The 14,424-nt window shown below is 29.0% G+C and overlaps 3 protein-coding genes across 3 annotated transcripts; 2 read left to right on the forward strand and 1 right to left on the reverse strand.

The window, feature by feature from the left end:
• The first annotated feature begins 5 nt into the window (after positions 1-5).
• Positions 6-2,565, forward strand: LOC127263691 (uncharacterized). The gene is made up of 7 exons (XM_051292855.1): positions 6-453; positions 902-1,143; positions 1,225-1,347; positions 1,443-1,559; positions 1,645-1,824; positions 1,993-2,134; positions 2,237-2,565. The coding sequence occupies exons 1-7, from the start codon at positions 78-80 to the stop codon at positions 2,341-2,343; spliced, it is 1,287 nt and encodes a 428-aa protein (XP_051148812.1). The 5' UTR covers positions 6-77; the 3' UTR covers positions 2,344-2,565.
• A 473-nt stretch (positions 2,566-3,038) lies between these two features.
• LOC127263695 (uncharacterized) lies at positions 3,039-4,390 on the reverse strand. The gene is made up of 2 exons (XM_051292856.1): positions 3,688-4,390; positions 3,039-3,444 (listed from the first exon to the last, which is right to left on the reverse strand). The coding sequence occupies exons 1-2, from the start codon at positions 3,914-3,916 to the stop codon at positions 3,266-3,268; spliced, it is 408 nt and encodes a 135-aa protein (XP_051148813.1). The 5' UTR covers positions 3,917-4,390; the 3' UTR covers positions 3,039-3,265.
• A 1,766-nt stretch (positions 4,391-6,156) lies between these two features.
• LOC127264000 (protein C2-DOMAIN ABA-RELATED 4-like) lies at positions 6,157-7,428 on the forward strand. The gene is made up of 4 exons (XM_051293325.1): positions 6,157-6,267; positions 6,461-6,556; positions 6,643-6,829; positions 7,319-7,428. Exons 1-4 carry the CDS (start codon positions 6,157-6,159, stop codon positions 7,426-7,428), a joined length of 504 nt encoding a protein of 167 aa, XP_051149282.1.
• The last annotated feature ends 6,996 nt before the right edge of the window (positions 7,429-14,424 follow it).

Consider the following 14,424-nt stretch of genomic DNA (forward strand, 5'->3'; position numbering starts at 1 on the left):
GTACGGTTGCTCCCCGGAGAGAATCTGTATCTGAGTGAACTCCATTGGCGGATGTGTACTGCACCACCGTCACGGCTATGGCCGTTCGGATGAACCGATCTACGACGGCCTCTCCGCTCAGTTCATCCGCGATTTCGCTGCCCAGAGATAGGAGACGGTGCCTGATTGCCTCTGGGTCTTGGAATTTAAATCCTCTGTTTTGTTCCTCTGCTTGCTGGATTGATTGCGTTTCGAAGGATAAGAGGAATCGCGTGGGAAGAAAATCGATTGGAGAATTTACTGTCAACAGTAGTTCGAGGAACCAGAAACGAGTTACCTCCTCTGTAGCTTCTTCCAACAATGGATTGAATTTCAACTCGATCTTTGTGGCGCCAGCGTCGTGGAAGAGGATTTTCTTTGCGTCAAAGAAAGTCAGGAGCATCATTTTGCTTAATCTTAGCTCCCTTATTTACGGTGAGACTCTTAAATTCGGAATCCTTCCAATTCGTTCTTGAATCTTGTTTTAGTAGTGTTTATTTTGGTCACTTTGGTTAAACACTATAATGGATCGTAGATTGGGGTTTTCTTTTAGGGCTTTATATGCTGATTTGATCCTTATTCATTGAAGTGATGATCCTGAATCTCTGTTTACTTAATTTCCATTTATTAAATAATTTTAGCAGAAGTGTTAGATTGCATACATTTCTTGATTCCAAGAATTTGAATCCAGGAAACATTAGTGATTTTCATGAGATGGATATGGCTATGCCTAAATGAGTAAATGCTCACAATTGCGTTGTATATAGAAAGAGAGAAGTCATAACTTACTGAATTGTGATATTATTCTAGATATGGCATTGAATGGCTTTTCTATAATTCTATGTATGTGTATATATATATATATATATCGAACTTGTGGCAGCCAGTAATATTTCAGTTGTGAAGGAAGTTGAAGCCATCACTGACCCCGGAGTCTTCAATGTAATGCGGTTTACTTTAGCTGCCATTCCATTTATCCCAATAGTCCTCTTGGCTAGAGATGATGGTCACTCTCGTAGAGCGGGAATGGAGTTGGGATTTTGGGCAAGCCTAGGATACATATTGCAAGCAGTTGGACTCCTCACATCTGATGCTGGACGAGCATCTTTTATATCGATGTTAACTGTAAGGAACTCTTCCAGTCCCATTATCTGATAATTGCTTGGGGCTTCCGGACGGGTGCCTGCTAACTTGAGGTAGATACAGGTCATAGTTGTGCCCGTAATTGATGCTATGTTAGGATCTTCCATACCTGCTCGTACCTGGTTTGGAGGTCTCATGTGTATCTTTGGGGTCGGAATGCTGGAGTCCAGTGGATCTACTCCTTGTGTGAGTGTATCAAGTGGTATCATAAAAGGTTTTTTGTAGCTCTTAAGTCGGTCTAAGTTATTTATTAATGCTGTTATTCTTGTGCCGGTTTTCAGGTTGGAGACTTGTTAAATTTCTTGAGTGCGGTGTCGTTTGGTATTCATATGCTTAGAACTGAACATATTTCCCGGAACACAAGAAAAGAGGATGTTTTGCCACTCCTGGGATACGAGGTTGGGTGATATTTCGCGTTCAGACGGCTGTTTGCCTTTGATTCTTGTATTAATCTTGTAAGATGCACACTTTTTATTCTCATAGGTATGCATTGTCGCCCTTGTATCGATCATTTGGTATTTCATTGAAGGACGGTGTGGGGTACAAGAATTTAATCCAGCAACATGGAAATGGGATGCAATCTTTCATTGGATTTCTTCATTCCCTTGGATACCTGCACTTTATACCGGAAGTTTCTCAACGGGCGTATGCTTATGGGTAGAGGTATACTTTTGTGTTCTTTGGCTTAATATCCTAAGTTTATACCAATATATGTTCGTGATTTCCCTGATTTTCTTACACGAGCTTAAATATTCGAGTTCCCTTTTGTTGGATCATTACATGGTAATGTTAGATGATTTGCCAAGTAATAATTTACCAAGAACTATGCAGATGGTTGCCATGTGTGATGTTTCAGCCACAGAAACTGCGATAATTTATGGTTTGGAACCAGTATGGGGTGCTGGATTTGCTTGGTTCCTACTCGGTGAGAGATGGGGTGTGCTTGGATGGATGGGCGCCGCCTTTGTTCTCGGTAAACACCATCGTTTGCATTATGCAAAAATCAATTTCACTTGAGAGAACAAGAAAGATTTTTCGCTTCATGTCTTATTTAGTCACGAGCTGCGCAATGTAGGTGGAAGCTTAACGGTGCAGATGATGGGAACCGGAACAAGATCCTCATCATCATCATCATCAAGAGAATGCAAAAGGATGGATGCAGGATCAGACAAACTATCATAATGCAAGTGAATATATAATATTTGTTTCACATATGACTTGGGATTATACTTATGTGTATAAAAATGTATATAGATTCCCTACATGAACTCTTTTCCACATACAGGACAAGTACACTTAAAAACAATAAAAATATGGTAGCTTTTATATGTTATAAGCTGCCCTTTCTTGGTTTTTAAGGCATTTGCCATCTTTGATGAATAAAATAAGCTCTTTCTTTGACTATGGATAAGAGTAAAATTACTACCAAGTCCAGTGGGCAAGTAGGCAATAGTAATTCAAGAGGACATCTCTGATAATGAATAAATAAAGTGCAACTCTTGATTGGACGAAGAGCCATAGCCCAAAAATTAATGCCCCAAAGGCCAAACTTTGATGATTAGTAGTCAACCATCAACACAAACAACCAAACAAGATAACATGGGAAGAACCATGGAAGTTCAAGAATCAGATAAAGAGACATTATTCTTGTTATTTATTATTAAGAAGAAAAAGAAAAGCCAATTCATTCTGCTCCCAAAAGCCGCATAAAAACTTCTACCATCTAAGTTATGAGCAAAGAAATAGCACATGCTAATTCTCAACATCGCTGTCATTGCCCGACGAGATGAACTCTACACAGATATGAATTAATCCTAAACATAGCACAATGAGTTTTAAGCATCAAATAAAAAGTGAAGGCATCCGGCATCCATCAATGGAAAAGAAAGTATAAGCTTTTATTATAGACAAGAAACCCTCATCATGGTTTTCAATAATTTGTTCATATAAACAAAAAGATCGCCAAGGCGAAAACCTAAACACCAAACATAATGTATATAATCACTCAAAACCTTCTGATCCAGACATACCTGGAACAGAGTCCTCTTAACTAGTCCTATTAGAAGACAATAACTATAACCCAATTGCCCACCATAAGATTTACTCAATGAGAAGATATCTTCGGGCTGGTAGATTTATGGAACCAAGACTTCCAACTGCCACTGCTCTTCCGAGAGATCGCGGGCAGTTTGTTTTCTTTAGTGGCATTCCCAGCATCAGGCTTCTTGCACAGCATGAAGTTTCGGACACCGAATGATCCAATTGTATCCCATGGACTCAGAGCTAATAACCAAAGACAAGTAAATAATGCAACATCAACATCACAATCAAGACATTTAGTTAATAAAAGTTATAGTCCGAGTAAAGACTTGAATCAACATGAGTTAGAAGAAACCATTCACAACAAAGAACAACAAGGACAAACCTCTGAAATCTAATAACTCTCGCAATATCACAATATATTTCAATAGATACGCAATCACAATCGAAATTGAAGATATAAGAAGAGTGAAATTGAACAGCTACCTTCTGTTTCCGGACCGGGGCAGTAGAGCATGAAATTATTGAGATTGGTTCCTAGAACAGGCAGCCTTTCCTCGCGCGCGTACGATTTCAACGCAGTCTGGATGACAGCAGCGACGAGTTCCTCCTCGCTCACGATGAATCGAATCGGACCGGCGCTACCAAACACTGTTATACTAATCAAGAAGCGGTTGCACTTCGTGGCCTGACTCTTCTTCCTGTGAAGCGCCATGTGTATCGTTCGATTTTCTGATGGTGAATTTTTAAACAATAGAGATCTACACAGAGAGACGGTGGCGAAAACCGAAGAAACTAGGGCTCGTCGCAAAATTCAAAGGAGAGAACCACAAAAACGGAAAACGATTAAGCAAACATTCAAGGGTCGAGGCCGAGGCAGCGGTGGTACCAGGCTTCCTTGCACGACGCAAAGCAAAAGGAATTGGCGATGGTAGCGGAATAAATCGAAATCCCCCTACTTGAGGAAGAGGGGAAGATCATGAATTGTTCTGTCGAGATTTTCACCATTCACAATGGAGGGAGAAACCACAGGCGATCGGCGAACGCAGCACGGGGTAAGGAAGATATAGCGAATGAATGTCTCGCCGATTAGGGAACCAGAAATCGGAAGAAATCGCCGATCACCGATGAGGAAGGAGGACTCGAATTTGGGGGTGGAGACGAAGCGGCAAATAATTGAGGAAGAAGAGACGTGATTCTGGTATATATATATGGAGAGAGGGAGAAAGATAGATACAGATATATGTATGTATCTATCAAATATCATCAATATCGGTGAGGAAAATAGGTATTAAGTTGTTTCAAAATAATACCATATATTTAGAAATTAGTATAATCGAATATTTACATAAATATGTGGTTCTATCACATAAGATATTTTTACATATCTTACTAAATTTGCGCGTGTTACTTCTTTATCCATAAATTTTATGTTTAAAATTTTACTGTATATGTTTTTATTTTGAGAATATTATTATTATTATTATTATTATTATTATTTGAAATATATATATGAGTTAAGATTGAAAATTGAAAATTGCAGTGCTGCCGCTCCCACTAGTCCACTACTAGAGATCAAATTGATCATATTTTAGAATTTTAATCGCATTTAGTTGTCCAACAAAGAATATTGATAGATACTATAATAGTGGACACGCCCGTGTTAAAGTAGAACAAGTTGAATGAACTACTGCAATGCTAAGCAAGTTTTTATTAATATTAAAATGGGCGTGTTGGGTGATCAACATGGCGTGTTGAAGCACAGAGGTGTTTTATTTTATAAGTATATAGGCATAGCAGAAAGGAGCATGTTGCATGCAACGTTTATGCACGTGTCATTCCGAAATTTGAAGTTCTTTTAGAAGACAAAGTTGTTTGACTTTATTTATTTATTATTATTTTTTAATAACGTAGAAATTTGAAGCCGTTGCCAAAAATGTAAACGTTTGGTCGAACTTAATGCCTTGCAAATTAAACTTGACAATGCAAAATCACGCGAATTATGTGTGGCCGATGAACCTGGAAGTGTCGGAGCGGACAAAGTTGTTTGACTTTAGAAAATATGTCATGTGTGCTTGGTTGAATTTTTTTTTTTAAGGTTTGCTATTATTCAATATATAAATCAATTTTTTATTTTTTTTTATTGTATTATATATTAAAACTAATTGTACATTTATAATATTGTATAAATACTTATTTATATCATATTAAACAATAATTTAAATTTAAATACACTTTCATTAGTGACATGATATTTAAGGAAATAATATTTAAATAATTAATAATAGAAATTTATAATATTATTTTATTATTTTTTATATAATTAATAATATTTGATAGTTTTAAAACTAAAGTTAATATATACTATAAAAATAATTGGAATATTTATTAGATTATTTTTTAATTAAAATTCAATAAAAATATATAAAAAATATAGATATCAACTTTCAAAAATAAATTTTTTATAATACAAGTAAATAAAAAAGTGTTTTGAACGACTTCTACGTGATTATAATATTATATAGTATTATGTAATTAATTAAATTAAATTTGTATTTATTAAATATATTTTGATTTAATAAATTTTATTTAAAAATGTATCAATGGTTATGAATAAAAAAAAATTAATAATCGTAGGACGGATGTAACACAATATAATACAGAATAATAATAGCAATTATTTTTACTTTAAAAATAACTCAACAAACTTTCGAGCATGACGTGTCAAATCTACAATGGCATTGTCCCTCTAATTAATTAATCCATCAAGCTCCAGAGAGACCAACACCAATAGATCCACACCGTCGAAAACTACATCAACGGTGGAGATTCATCCGCCTTTTAACTATATATATATTTCAGCTTCCCTCCCTCCCTACCATTTCCAGTTTTTCCGTACGAAAGGGAAAACGAAGAAGATCGAATTCGTGGAGATTGATGAAAAATCGTTCGTCGATGGAAGTTTCGGGACTCCTGAGGATTCGAGTTCACCGAGGTATCAATCTCGCCGTGCGAGACAAGCGCGGCACCAGCGATCCTTACGCCGTCGTCAAATCCGGCCTCCAGGTCTGTCTCAATTTCCTACATCGAATTTCAATTCTAGAAGCCAAAATCAGGAAATAAAACCGCCTCGATTGTTCGATGGTAATCAATTCGATGTTATTCGGACATGAGATTCCGCTGTTGTCTGAATCTATGGATTATACATTGATTTTTATATTGTTGATGTTGTTATTGTTATTACAATTACTCGATGCAGAAAGTGAGGTCGAAGGTGTTGAGAGACACTCTGAATCCTGTCTGGGAAGATGATTTGACGATTCACATTAAGGATCTAAATCTCCCAGTCATTCTCGTAATTAAACATATTCAATTGATGATTTCGATATAATTTGAATCAATCGAGGATCCTTAATTTCCTACTATTTGTGCAATTTTCAGACAGTCTACGACAAGGACACATTCACAGATGACGACAACATGGGGCACGCTCAGCTGGACATCAAACCTCTGTTCGAATGCACGAGGATGGGATTGGAAGATCTTTACGACGGGACTACGGTCGAGAAGATCGAGCCGAGCCCCGACAATTGCTTAGCCGAGCAGAGCCGAGTCGTTTGGACCGATGGTAATTTGTTCATCAAATTCATTTATTTATTTCTGGTGGCATGATACGTATAAATATATATATATAATAATAAAAAATAAAATAAAAAAAAACCATATATGCATAACAAAAAGTAACAAAATTCAATACAAAAATATTATTTTTATATTATTCATAAGATTTTTCATATTTAATATAAAAACACATTAATTAAAAATACAAAGCGAACAAACTCAATATATCATTATTAGTTACGTATAATACTATCTTGTCATCTAAATTTTTGTTCATTTGAACGAGTACGAATTTTAAAAATAGATAAAAATAATTTTTTTTCTTTTTATAGTAGAGAAAAAATAAAAAAAACATAGTATGCTTTTACTAAAAATAGAAATAAAAATATTTTTTTATGACAAAAAAAAATGAGTATAAATTTAAATAATATGAAAGTATAATATGATCATTTTGCTTAAAATTTAAGTTAATAAGAAAATACATTATTATTGACAGGTAAGATGAGTCAAGAAATGAAGCTCAAATTGAGAAATGTGGAGACCGGCGAAGTTGAAATTAGGATCGAATGGACCGATCTTCCGGGAGACGTAGGTATACATATTTAAGGATGAATTTCGAACATGAACATGAATGACTTCCGTTTTTGCGGTTGTTTTTTTTTTAGGTAAGATTTAAGGTATTTATAATGATGTGTAATTTAAGGTTGTTGTAGGTTTGTTTGTGTTGAGTGAATTATGAAATCATGTTGTCTTTAACTTGTAGGTTTGATGCCATTGTTGTGTTAGTCGTGTGTATGTATTTTTGTATATGTGTTATAATGTTATTTAATGGCTTCTCTTTTCAATGAAATTTAATGAATATTATAATTTAATGACAGTTAGTGAAATTTTTTTGACGTATACAATTATTTTACTATTGTCTCGTAAATTAATGTAATTATTTTTTTTTTACGTATACAATTATTTTACTATTGTCTTGTAAATTAATGTAATTATGTTAACGTAAATAAATATAAGTATAAGAGTTTGTAATGTATGATGAGATTTGTTGCTGATAAAAATGAAATTTAATATTGTTGGATCACGAAAAATAATAATATTGTTACTTTATGAGTGGAAGGAAAAAATATACATTAATTAATAATAATAATAAATAAATAAAACTCATTGTTTTCGGTGTTTTATTTTATTAATTTGTTTTCTTTTTAATATTTAGTTAATTTATTTATAATTAAAATTGCGTTTCATATTTATTTCTTATGTGCTATATTATATCCAATCAATTTTTTTATTGTATATATTTATTTTTTTTTTTGTGTGTGTGTGTTTTGTATTTTGTTATGTTTTTTTAAATATATATAGAGAGAGAAGAATTAGAGAATAAAAAAATAATAATACACAAAACACCATAGCCAAACCGTGAAAAAGATAAACAAAGAATGCGCCTCTTTTGAGTCATTTTTTGAAATTACTTTTTTTATTTAAATAGTATTTAATGTAATATTATATATATATAAAAATATTTACTCTTTTCATTACCTAAATGTTAGTTGCTAGTACTAGTAATAAACTATTTTACTTTTTGTGTTTTTCTTAAATATAATGATATTATTATAAAATTGATATTATTTATAAAATGTAATGATGTCTATATTTACTAAAAAAAATTAAATACTGTACACTTATCTTACCAAAAATTATAAAAATAAATATTTTTTAAACAGATGCAAAGGGCATATACAGAGCAATTACAAATAAACATACTCAAACAACACACCTTTATATATATATATATATATATATATATATTTAAAAAGAATTAATTCAAAGTACCCATAAAACATAAACAAACAAAAATTTATTGATAATGTGCAATAAAAAAAAAAAAAAAAAAACTCTTTTCTCTTATGTAACTAAGATCCAAATCCCAAACAAAAATACTCTTAATTTATTATTATTATTAGGGTAACCATAATGGCCCTTTTATCATTTTAGTCACGTAAGTGAAGCTTGTCGTAAACTAGTTTCATAAGTGAAAAATTTTCGTTGTTTTAGTTCTCTGGTGCCGGAGACGTCCGCATGGCTCGCCGGAAGCCACGTTGTCTCGCTAGGTTAGCGACACCTAACGGACAAGTGGATTTAAATTTTTTTTCAATTGAACCAAATAAAAAAAAATTAAAAAAAGCCAAATATAATTAAAAAGTAATTTAAAATCAATTTTTTAAAAAATTTAAAAATATAAAAAAATAATAATAAAATCCACTAGTCAGCCCTTAGCCTCCGGCAAGCCATGCGGGCGTCTCCGGCGTCGGAGGACTAAAACAACGAAAATTTTTTACTTATGGGACTAATTTGCGAAAGGCTCCACTTACGGGACTAAAATGATAAGGGGATCCAATTATGAAACTAAAATGATAAGAAAGTTCAGTTATAGATTAAAAAATAGTTTACCCTTATTATTATTATTATTATTATTATTATTAGTTGACGACGTGAGAACATACAATTTCTAATTTTCATATGTATATTGAGTAAATTTTCGAACCAACATAATAAATTACAAATTATGTTGGTAAGCAAATCATATTAAACAAATTATGTAGGAGACACATGTTGATAGTATCTTGTTTTCACAAATTATTTAAATATCATTTTCATCCCACCAAATTTGAAAATATATATTCATGTGTTTGGATTGATTTTTAGGTGAGTGAGTGTGTAGTCATATCCTAAATATCCGATTTTATTTATTTATTTATATGCAAAAATACTGCTAACAAATAGTAAAAATAGATTTAAATAGTGAGAGTTTTAATTACACCTTCTCATTCTTATTTAGGGGGAAAAAAAAAAAAAATTATTTATCAACATATTTTTAAAAAGTTTAACACTATTTATCAATATTATTTTTTTTAAATATATATCAAATATTTAATTTTTTTATGATATAAAAATTCGATAAATTAATAGTCTGGAAACTTATATCTTGCAATTTATGATCTCACGGTCACATGCTGACCCTACCCTGTACTACCAAAACATCCTTATCGGACTTTCAAGTTTTTTTTCTTTGGCGAACAAAATATAACAATTAATATAAGTAAGTATTTTTATTTGAAAAGTCTCCAATAACAATTAAATTAAAAACCAAAACATAAATGCACTCAATTATTTTTTTAATCATTTTTTTTCGTTTCACTTAATAGTATCTTTTTTTTTATTTTAGTAATAGAAATTATAAATTAATATCAAAATACTCTTAATTTTTACTTAAATTACAAATATACTAGTATGTTTATTTTTTATTTTGAGTTGTTTAAAAAAAAATTATGTCATTTTATTTTTAGGAAAAAAATACATTAATATTTGTACTTTTGTACTATAAAATGCTAAAATGAATAATTATTATCAACTTTTATTAAAATTTGACATCTAAAACATTTGAGCACACGGTACGGATGATAAAGGGAGTAGTATTTTAATGTATAAGTGAAATAAATAAAAGCAAAGTGGATGTGGTATCGAAAATTTATTAAAGAATTGTAGTGTAAGTAGAAGTAATTGTAACAAATTGATTATTATTTGTTAAAAGAAATATAATAAAATTATGGATACATAAAAGTATTTATTATAAATAAATTATACACAAATTTAACAAATTATATATAAAAAAAAAACATATGACATAATTATCCTGAATAAAAAAAATACTAAACAAAATAACATAAAATTCCCATGTGGTTTTCCGAATTCTCTGAAAACCTCATTTGGTTTTAAAATTTTATATTACCTACTTGTAGTTTAAAAAATATTGCAAAAAATACCTCCACCGTTAATATTTTGAAAAATTCACTTACTATAAGAAAAAAATTTACAAAATTACCCTCCATTATCTTCTTTATCTTCCCCAACCTTGCTGTTATGGTTGTTTTTACCTATTCTCAATCGCTTTCTTTTTTTTCGATAGGAGTGAAGCGCACCTCTGCAATAATAATGGGAGTCGACAATTCCTAAATCTTCGGAATAACCAGTGGATTGGTATATTAAGGGTGTGTTTGTTTGGGGTTTGAATTTTTAGTTGCGATTTGAATAGTAAAAATTTTAAATTATAATAGTTGTATGATTTGAAATAAATAGATATGTGATAATTTTGAATGTAAAATTATTTTGTAATATAATATAAAAAATAAAAAATACATATTCGATTTGATGTTTTTGGAGGAAAAAATTTGGATGAGTAGTAGGATTTCGCCAAAATCCTTCAAACGAACACACGTTGTTTGACGGTTTGGATTTTGAGTTGGGATTTGAACAGTAAAAATTTTGAATTAGAATAGTTGTATAATATAATATAAATATGTGTTGATGTGATGTTTTGAATGTCAAATTAATTTTTAGTATAATATAAAAAAATAAAAAATAGGTGTTAATTTAATATTTTGAGAAAAAAATAAATTGAATGAATAATAGATTGGAAGTAAAATCACCCAAACAAACACACCTTTAATATACCAAACTCACAATCTCTCTTCTCTTTTATTATTATTATTATTATTATTTTCAAAATATGTTGCCAATAGGAGATAATACAAAAACGTAATTATTTTGCGAAAAAAATTTAAAAATAATAAAAGAACTTTACACTATAACTAAGCATATTTTAAATATGTCTATGTGATTACTAACTTTATTTCATTAATGGTCCATTATTTTCTTACAATTTAAAACTCAAAAAAAATCACAACCACACACATTATTAATTGAAATTGACTGATTTGAGACAGGACATTCCATTACCTGAAATCAACAAGGCTGCCCACCAACAATTTGGGCATATTTGGCAATCCACTTTTATGATCAACCAATAATGAGACCAATAAAATAAATAAATAAATAAATAAATAATAATAATAATAATAATAATAATAAGACCAATAATAAATAATGATTATTCACATTATATCCGGTGGTGACAAGTATTTCAATAAAAAAAAAAATTATAATTTAATAATTGTGCAATTAAAAAATTGGATTGAGGTCACTTAAAATTTGCGATTGGATCATTTTTCTAAAATTGTAAGTGAATTATTTGAAGTTTAAATAATTGTTGATCCACAAATAATTATAATTCAATTCAAATAAAATAGGACATAGATCAACTACTGATTTGGTCAAATCAGTATGGTATGATTTAATCGGGTCTAACATATATGTTATATGAATAATCAATATATATTTATAATACATATTATATTATATTATAACTACATATGCTATATTATAACATATCATATGCTGAGATATGTATAAATATACGTTGGTCACTCGTATAGCATATGATTTTACCATACTGACAGGCCGGATTAGCACACGATGCTATTAAAATAATTAATTTACCTTTTAAAATTATAAATATACAAAAATAGCATTATGTTATTATTATTATTATTATTTTATATATAATGATAGAAAAAAACAAATTCTGAATTCACCACTGGTCAAATTGGTCAAATTGGTGTAATAGGTTGGTTTTTAATGCACCATGATGTTCTATTCGTTTACTATTTTAAATCAAAATTAATATTATTTACTCTATATAATTTTCGGTAAAAAAAAAAAATTATTATCTTATTTTACAAAATATCACATTGGAATACCATTTAAATAAAAATTTAAATTAATATTTCATTTCAAATCAATTTCAAACTATCAAATATGCAAACGCATGAGGTCAAAATCCAATATTTCTTTTAGGTCGAACCTACTGTACAAAATCTATCTTATTATGACTTAACGAGTAGCAATTATTTCATTTCAAAATTAACAATATGCATATATATATATATATATATCATTTAATAAACAAAACCAAATTTTCAATCAAGTATTGATTTATTTTTAAGTATTTATTTATTTATTTATTTTTGGGGTTATAGCACCTACTTTTAATGTATTCATTGTATCTACTTCCATAAATCAATATATGTCTCATTCACTCTATATATAGCTACCTACCTTATCTATACATATTAGGAATAAAAATCTTGTGCTTTTTAAACACATCTTTAACTTTGTTTTTTTCCAGAATTTTATAAGATTTTTATTTTTATTTTTATTATTATTATTATTATTATTATTATTATTATACAAGTATTATGGTTTTATATAAAGACATACTATCTTTGTCTCGAATGTTTATGAGTAGATAAAAAAAAATTATAAATATTATAAAAATTAATTAAAAATATAATAAAAAGGAGCACAGTATAGAAAAATTAATGACAAATTAATTATTATTTATTGAAATAAGAGTAATAATATTATAAATACATAATTTTTTTTATTATAAATAATTTATTCATAAATTTATCAGATAATAACAAAATTTGATATAATTATTTCATACGAAAGAATATATATATATATATATATATATATATTAAGAAACCAATCCATAGATGTTTATTGGATATAAATAAATTGGGTAATCCGTATAATTAATTTGATACATAAAAAATGAAAACTCTGGTTTATTGGATATAAATATATATATATATTATGAGTTTTTTTCTTTTACTTATTAAAAAACGTAAAAATATTATTAAAATATATGTTTTATTATTTTTTTAATACTCTGAGAAAAATGCTATTTTCTAAAATTGAAATTTAATGTTTATTGATAATTTAAAGCAAAGACTTGTTACTTTTAGAGTTTGATATCAAATGTTTTCACAATATAATTTTTTATAATAATAAAATATTTTACTACATTAAAATCACTATTCAAATAAAAATTAAAAAAATAATAATAATTAAAAACTAAAACTCAAGCAAACAAACAACCCCTGTAGAGTATTTAAAACATTGAATGGATTTAGAAGTAATAAAAGTTATTACATGAATTCATTCAATTTTGGAATAAAAAAAGCCCAATGAATGGCCAATAAGCCTTCGGATTTGGATTTGAGTATTTGGGCCACATTTATTAATTTTGAATTTACCTAAAAATAAAAGCAACATTGGGCTTGGAAAAATCACTTCTAATGAGTATCTTTGGTTCTGTTATCTCTCATTTTACTATTAATTTTTTTTTCCTCAAAGAATATCAAATCAAACACTCAATTTTTATTTATTTTATTAAACTAAAATAATTCTACATTCAAAACATCGTATCAATACATATTTATATCACATCAAATAACTATTTCAATTCAAAATCAAAATTTAAAATAAAAACCTCACAAGTAAACACAGCCGAAAAAGTCTCTTAAAAAAATAAAATAAATTGAGCGTGAAGTACCTTAATTTGAATTTGATAGTAAATCTCAGATGAATTGATTTTATTTTAATGGTGTATATTCATCAACAAATTTACTTTTAAAGCATATCAAATTAAATATTTAGTTTTATTTAAAATATTATATCACAAAAATATATATATTTTGCTATTTAAGATGTCTACACACAGTATACATATTTTTTTATTTCATAAATATGGATTTACAATATTAATAAAATATTTTTTTATTTTATTTATTTCTTTATTTTTTCTATAAAATTATTACCATTTCTTATAAAAATAGTAGTAGTATATTTTCTCAT

The sequence above is a fragment of the Andrographis paniculata genome, unplaced genomic scaffold (assembly GCF_009805555.1).
Source record: "Andrographis paniculata isolate CXL003 unplaced genomic scaffold, ASM980555v1 Contig69END, whole genome shotgun sequence".
Lineage (NCBI taxonomy): Eukaryota > Viridiplantae > Streptophyta > Magnoliopsida > Lamiales > Acanthaceae > Andrographis > Andrographis paniculata.

What these genes read in the sequence shown, in the direction of transcription:
- LOC127263691 (XM_051292855.1), top strand. Translation starts at nt 78, where the DNA reads ATGGCCGTTCGGATGAACCGATCTACGACGGCCTCTCCGCTCAGTTCA. An exon ending in CCAGTGGATCTACTCCTTGT is followed by an intron (nt 1,348 to 1,442) that starts GTGAGTGTATCA and finishes GCCGGTTTTCAG; the next exon opens with GTTGGAGACTTGTTAAATTT. An exon ending in TGCCACTCCTGGGATACGAG is followed by an intron (nt 1,560 to 1,644) that starts GTTGGGTGATAT and finishes TTATTCTCATAG; the next exon opens with GTATGCATTGTCGCCCTTGT.
- LOC127263695 (XM_051292856.1), bottom strand. Translation starts at nt 3,916, where the DNA reads ATGGCGCTTCACAGGAAGAAGAGTCAGGCCACGAAGTGCAACCGCTTC. An exon ending in CCCCGGTCCGGAAACAGAAG is followed by an intron (nt 3,445 to 3,687) that starts GTAGCTGTTCAA and finishes TTTGGTTATTAG; the next exon opens with CTCTGAGTCCATGGGATACA.
- LOC127264000 (XM_051293325.1), top strand. Translation starts at nt 6,157, where the DNA reads ATGGAAGTTTCGGGACTCCTGAGGATTCGAGTTCACCGAGGTATCAAT. An exon ending in TCGTCAAATCCGGCCTCCAG is followed by an intron (nt 6,268 to 6,460) that starts GTCTGTCTCAAT and finishes TACTCGATGCAG; the next exon opens with AAAGTGAGGTCGAAGGTGTT. An exon ending in TAAATCTCCCAGTCATTCTC is followed by an intron (nt 6,557 to 6,642) that starts GTAATTAAACAT and finishes TGCAATTTTCAG; the next exon opens with ACAGTCTACGACAAGGACAC.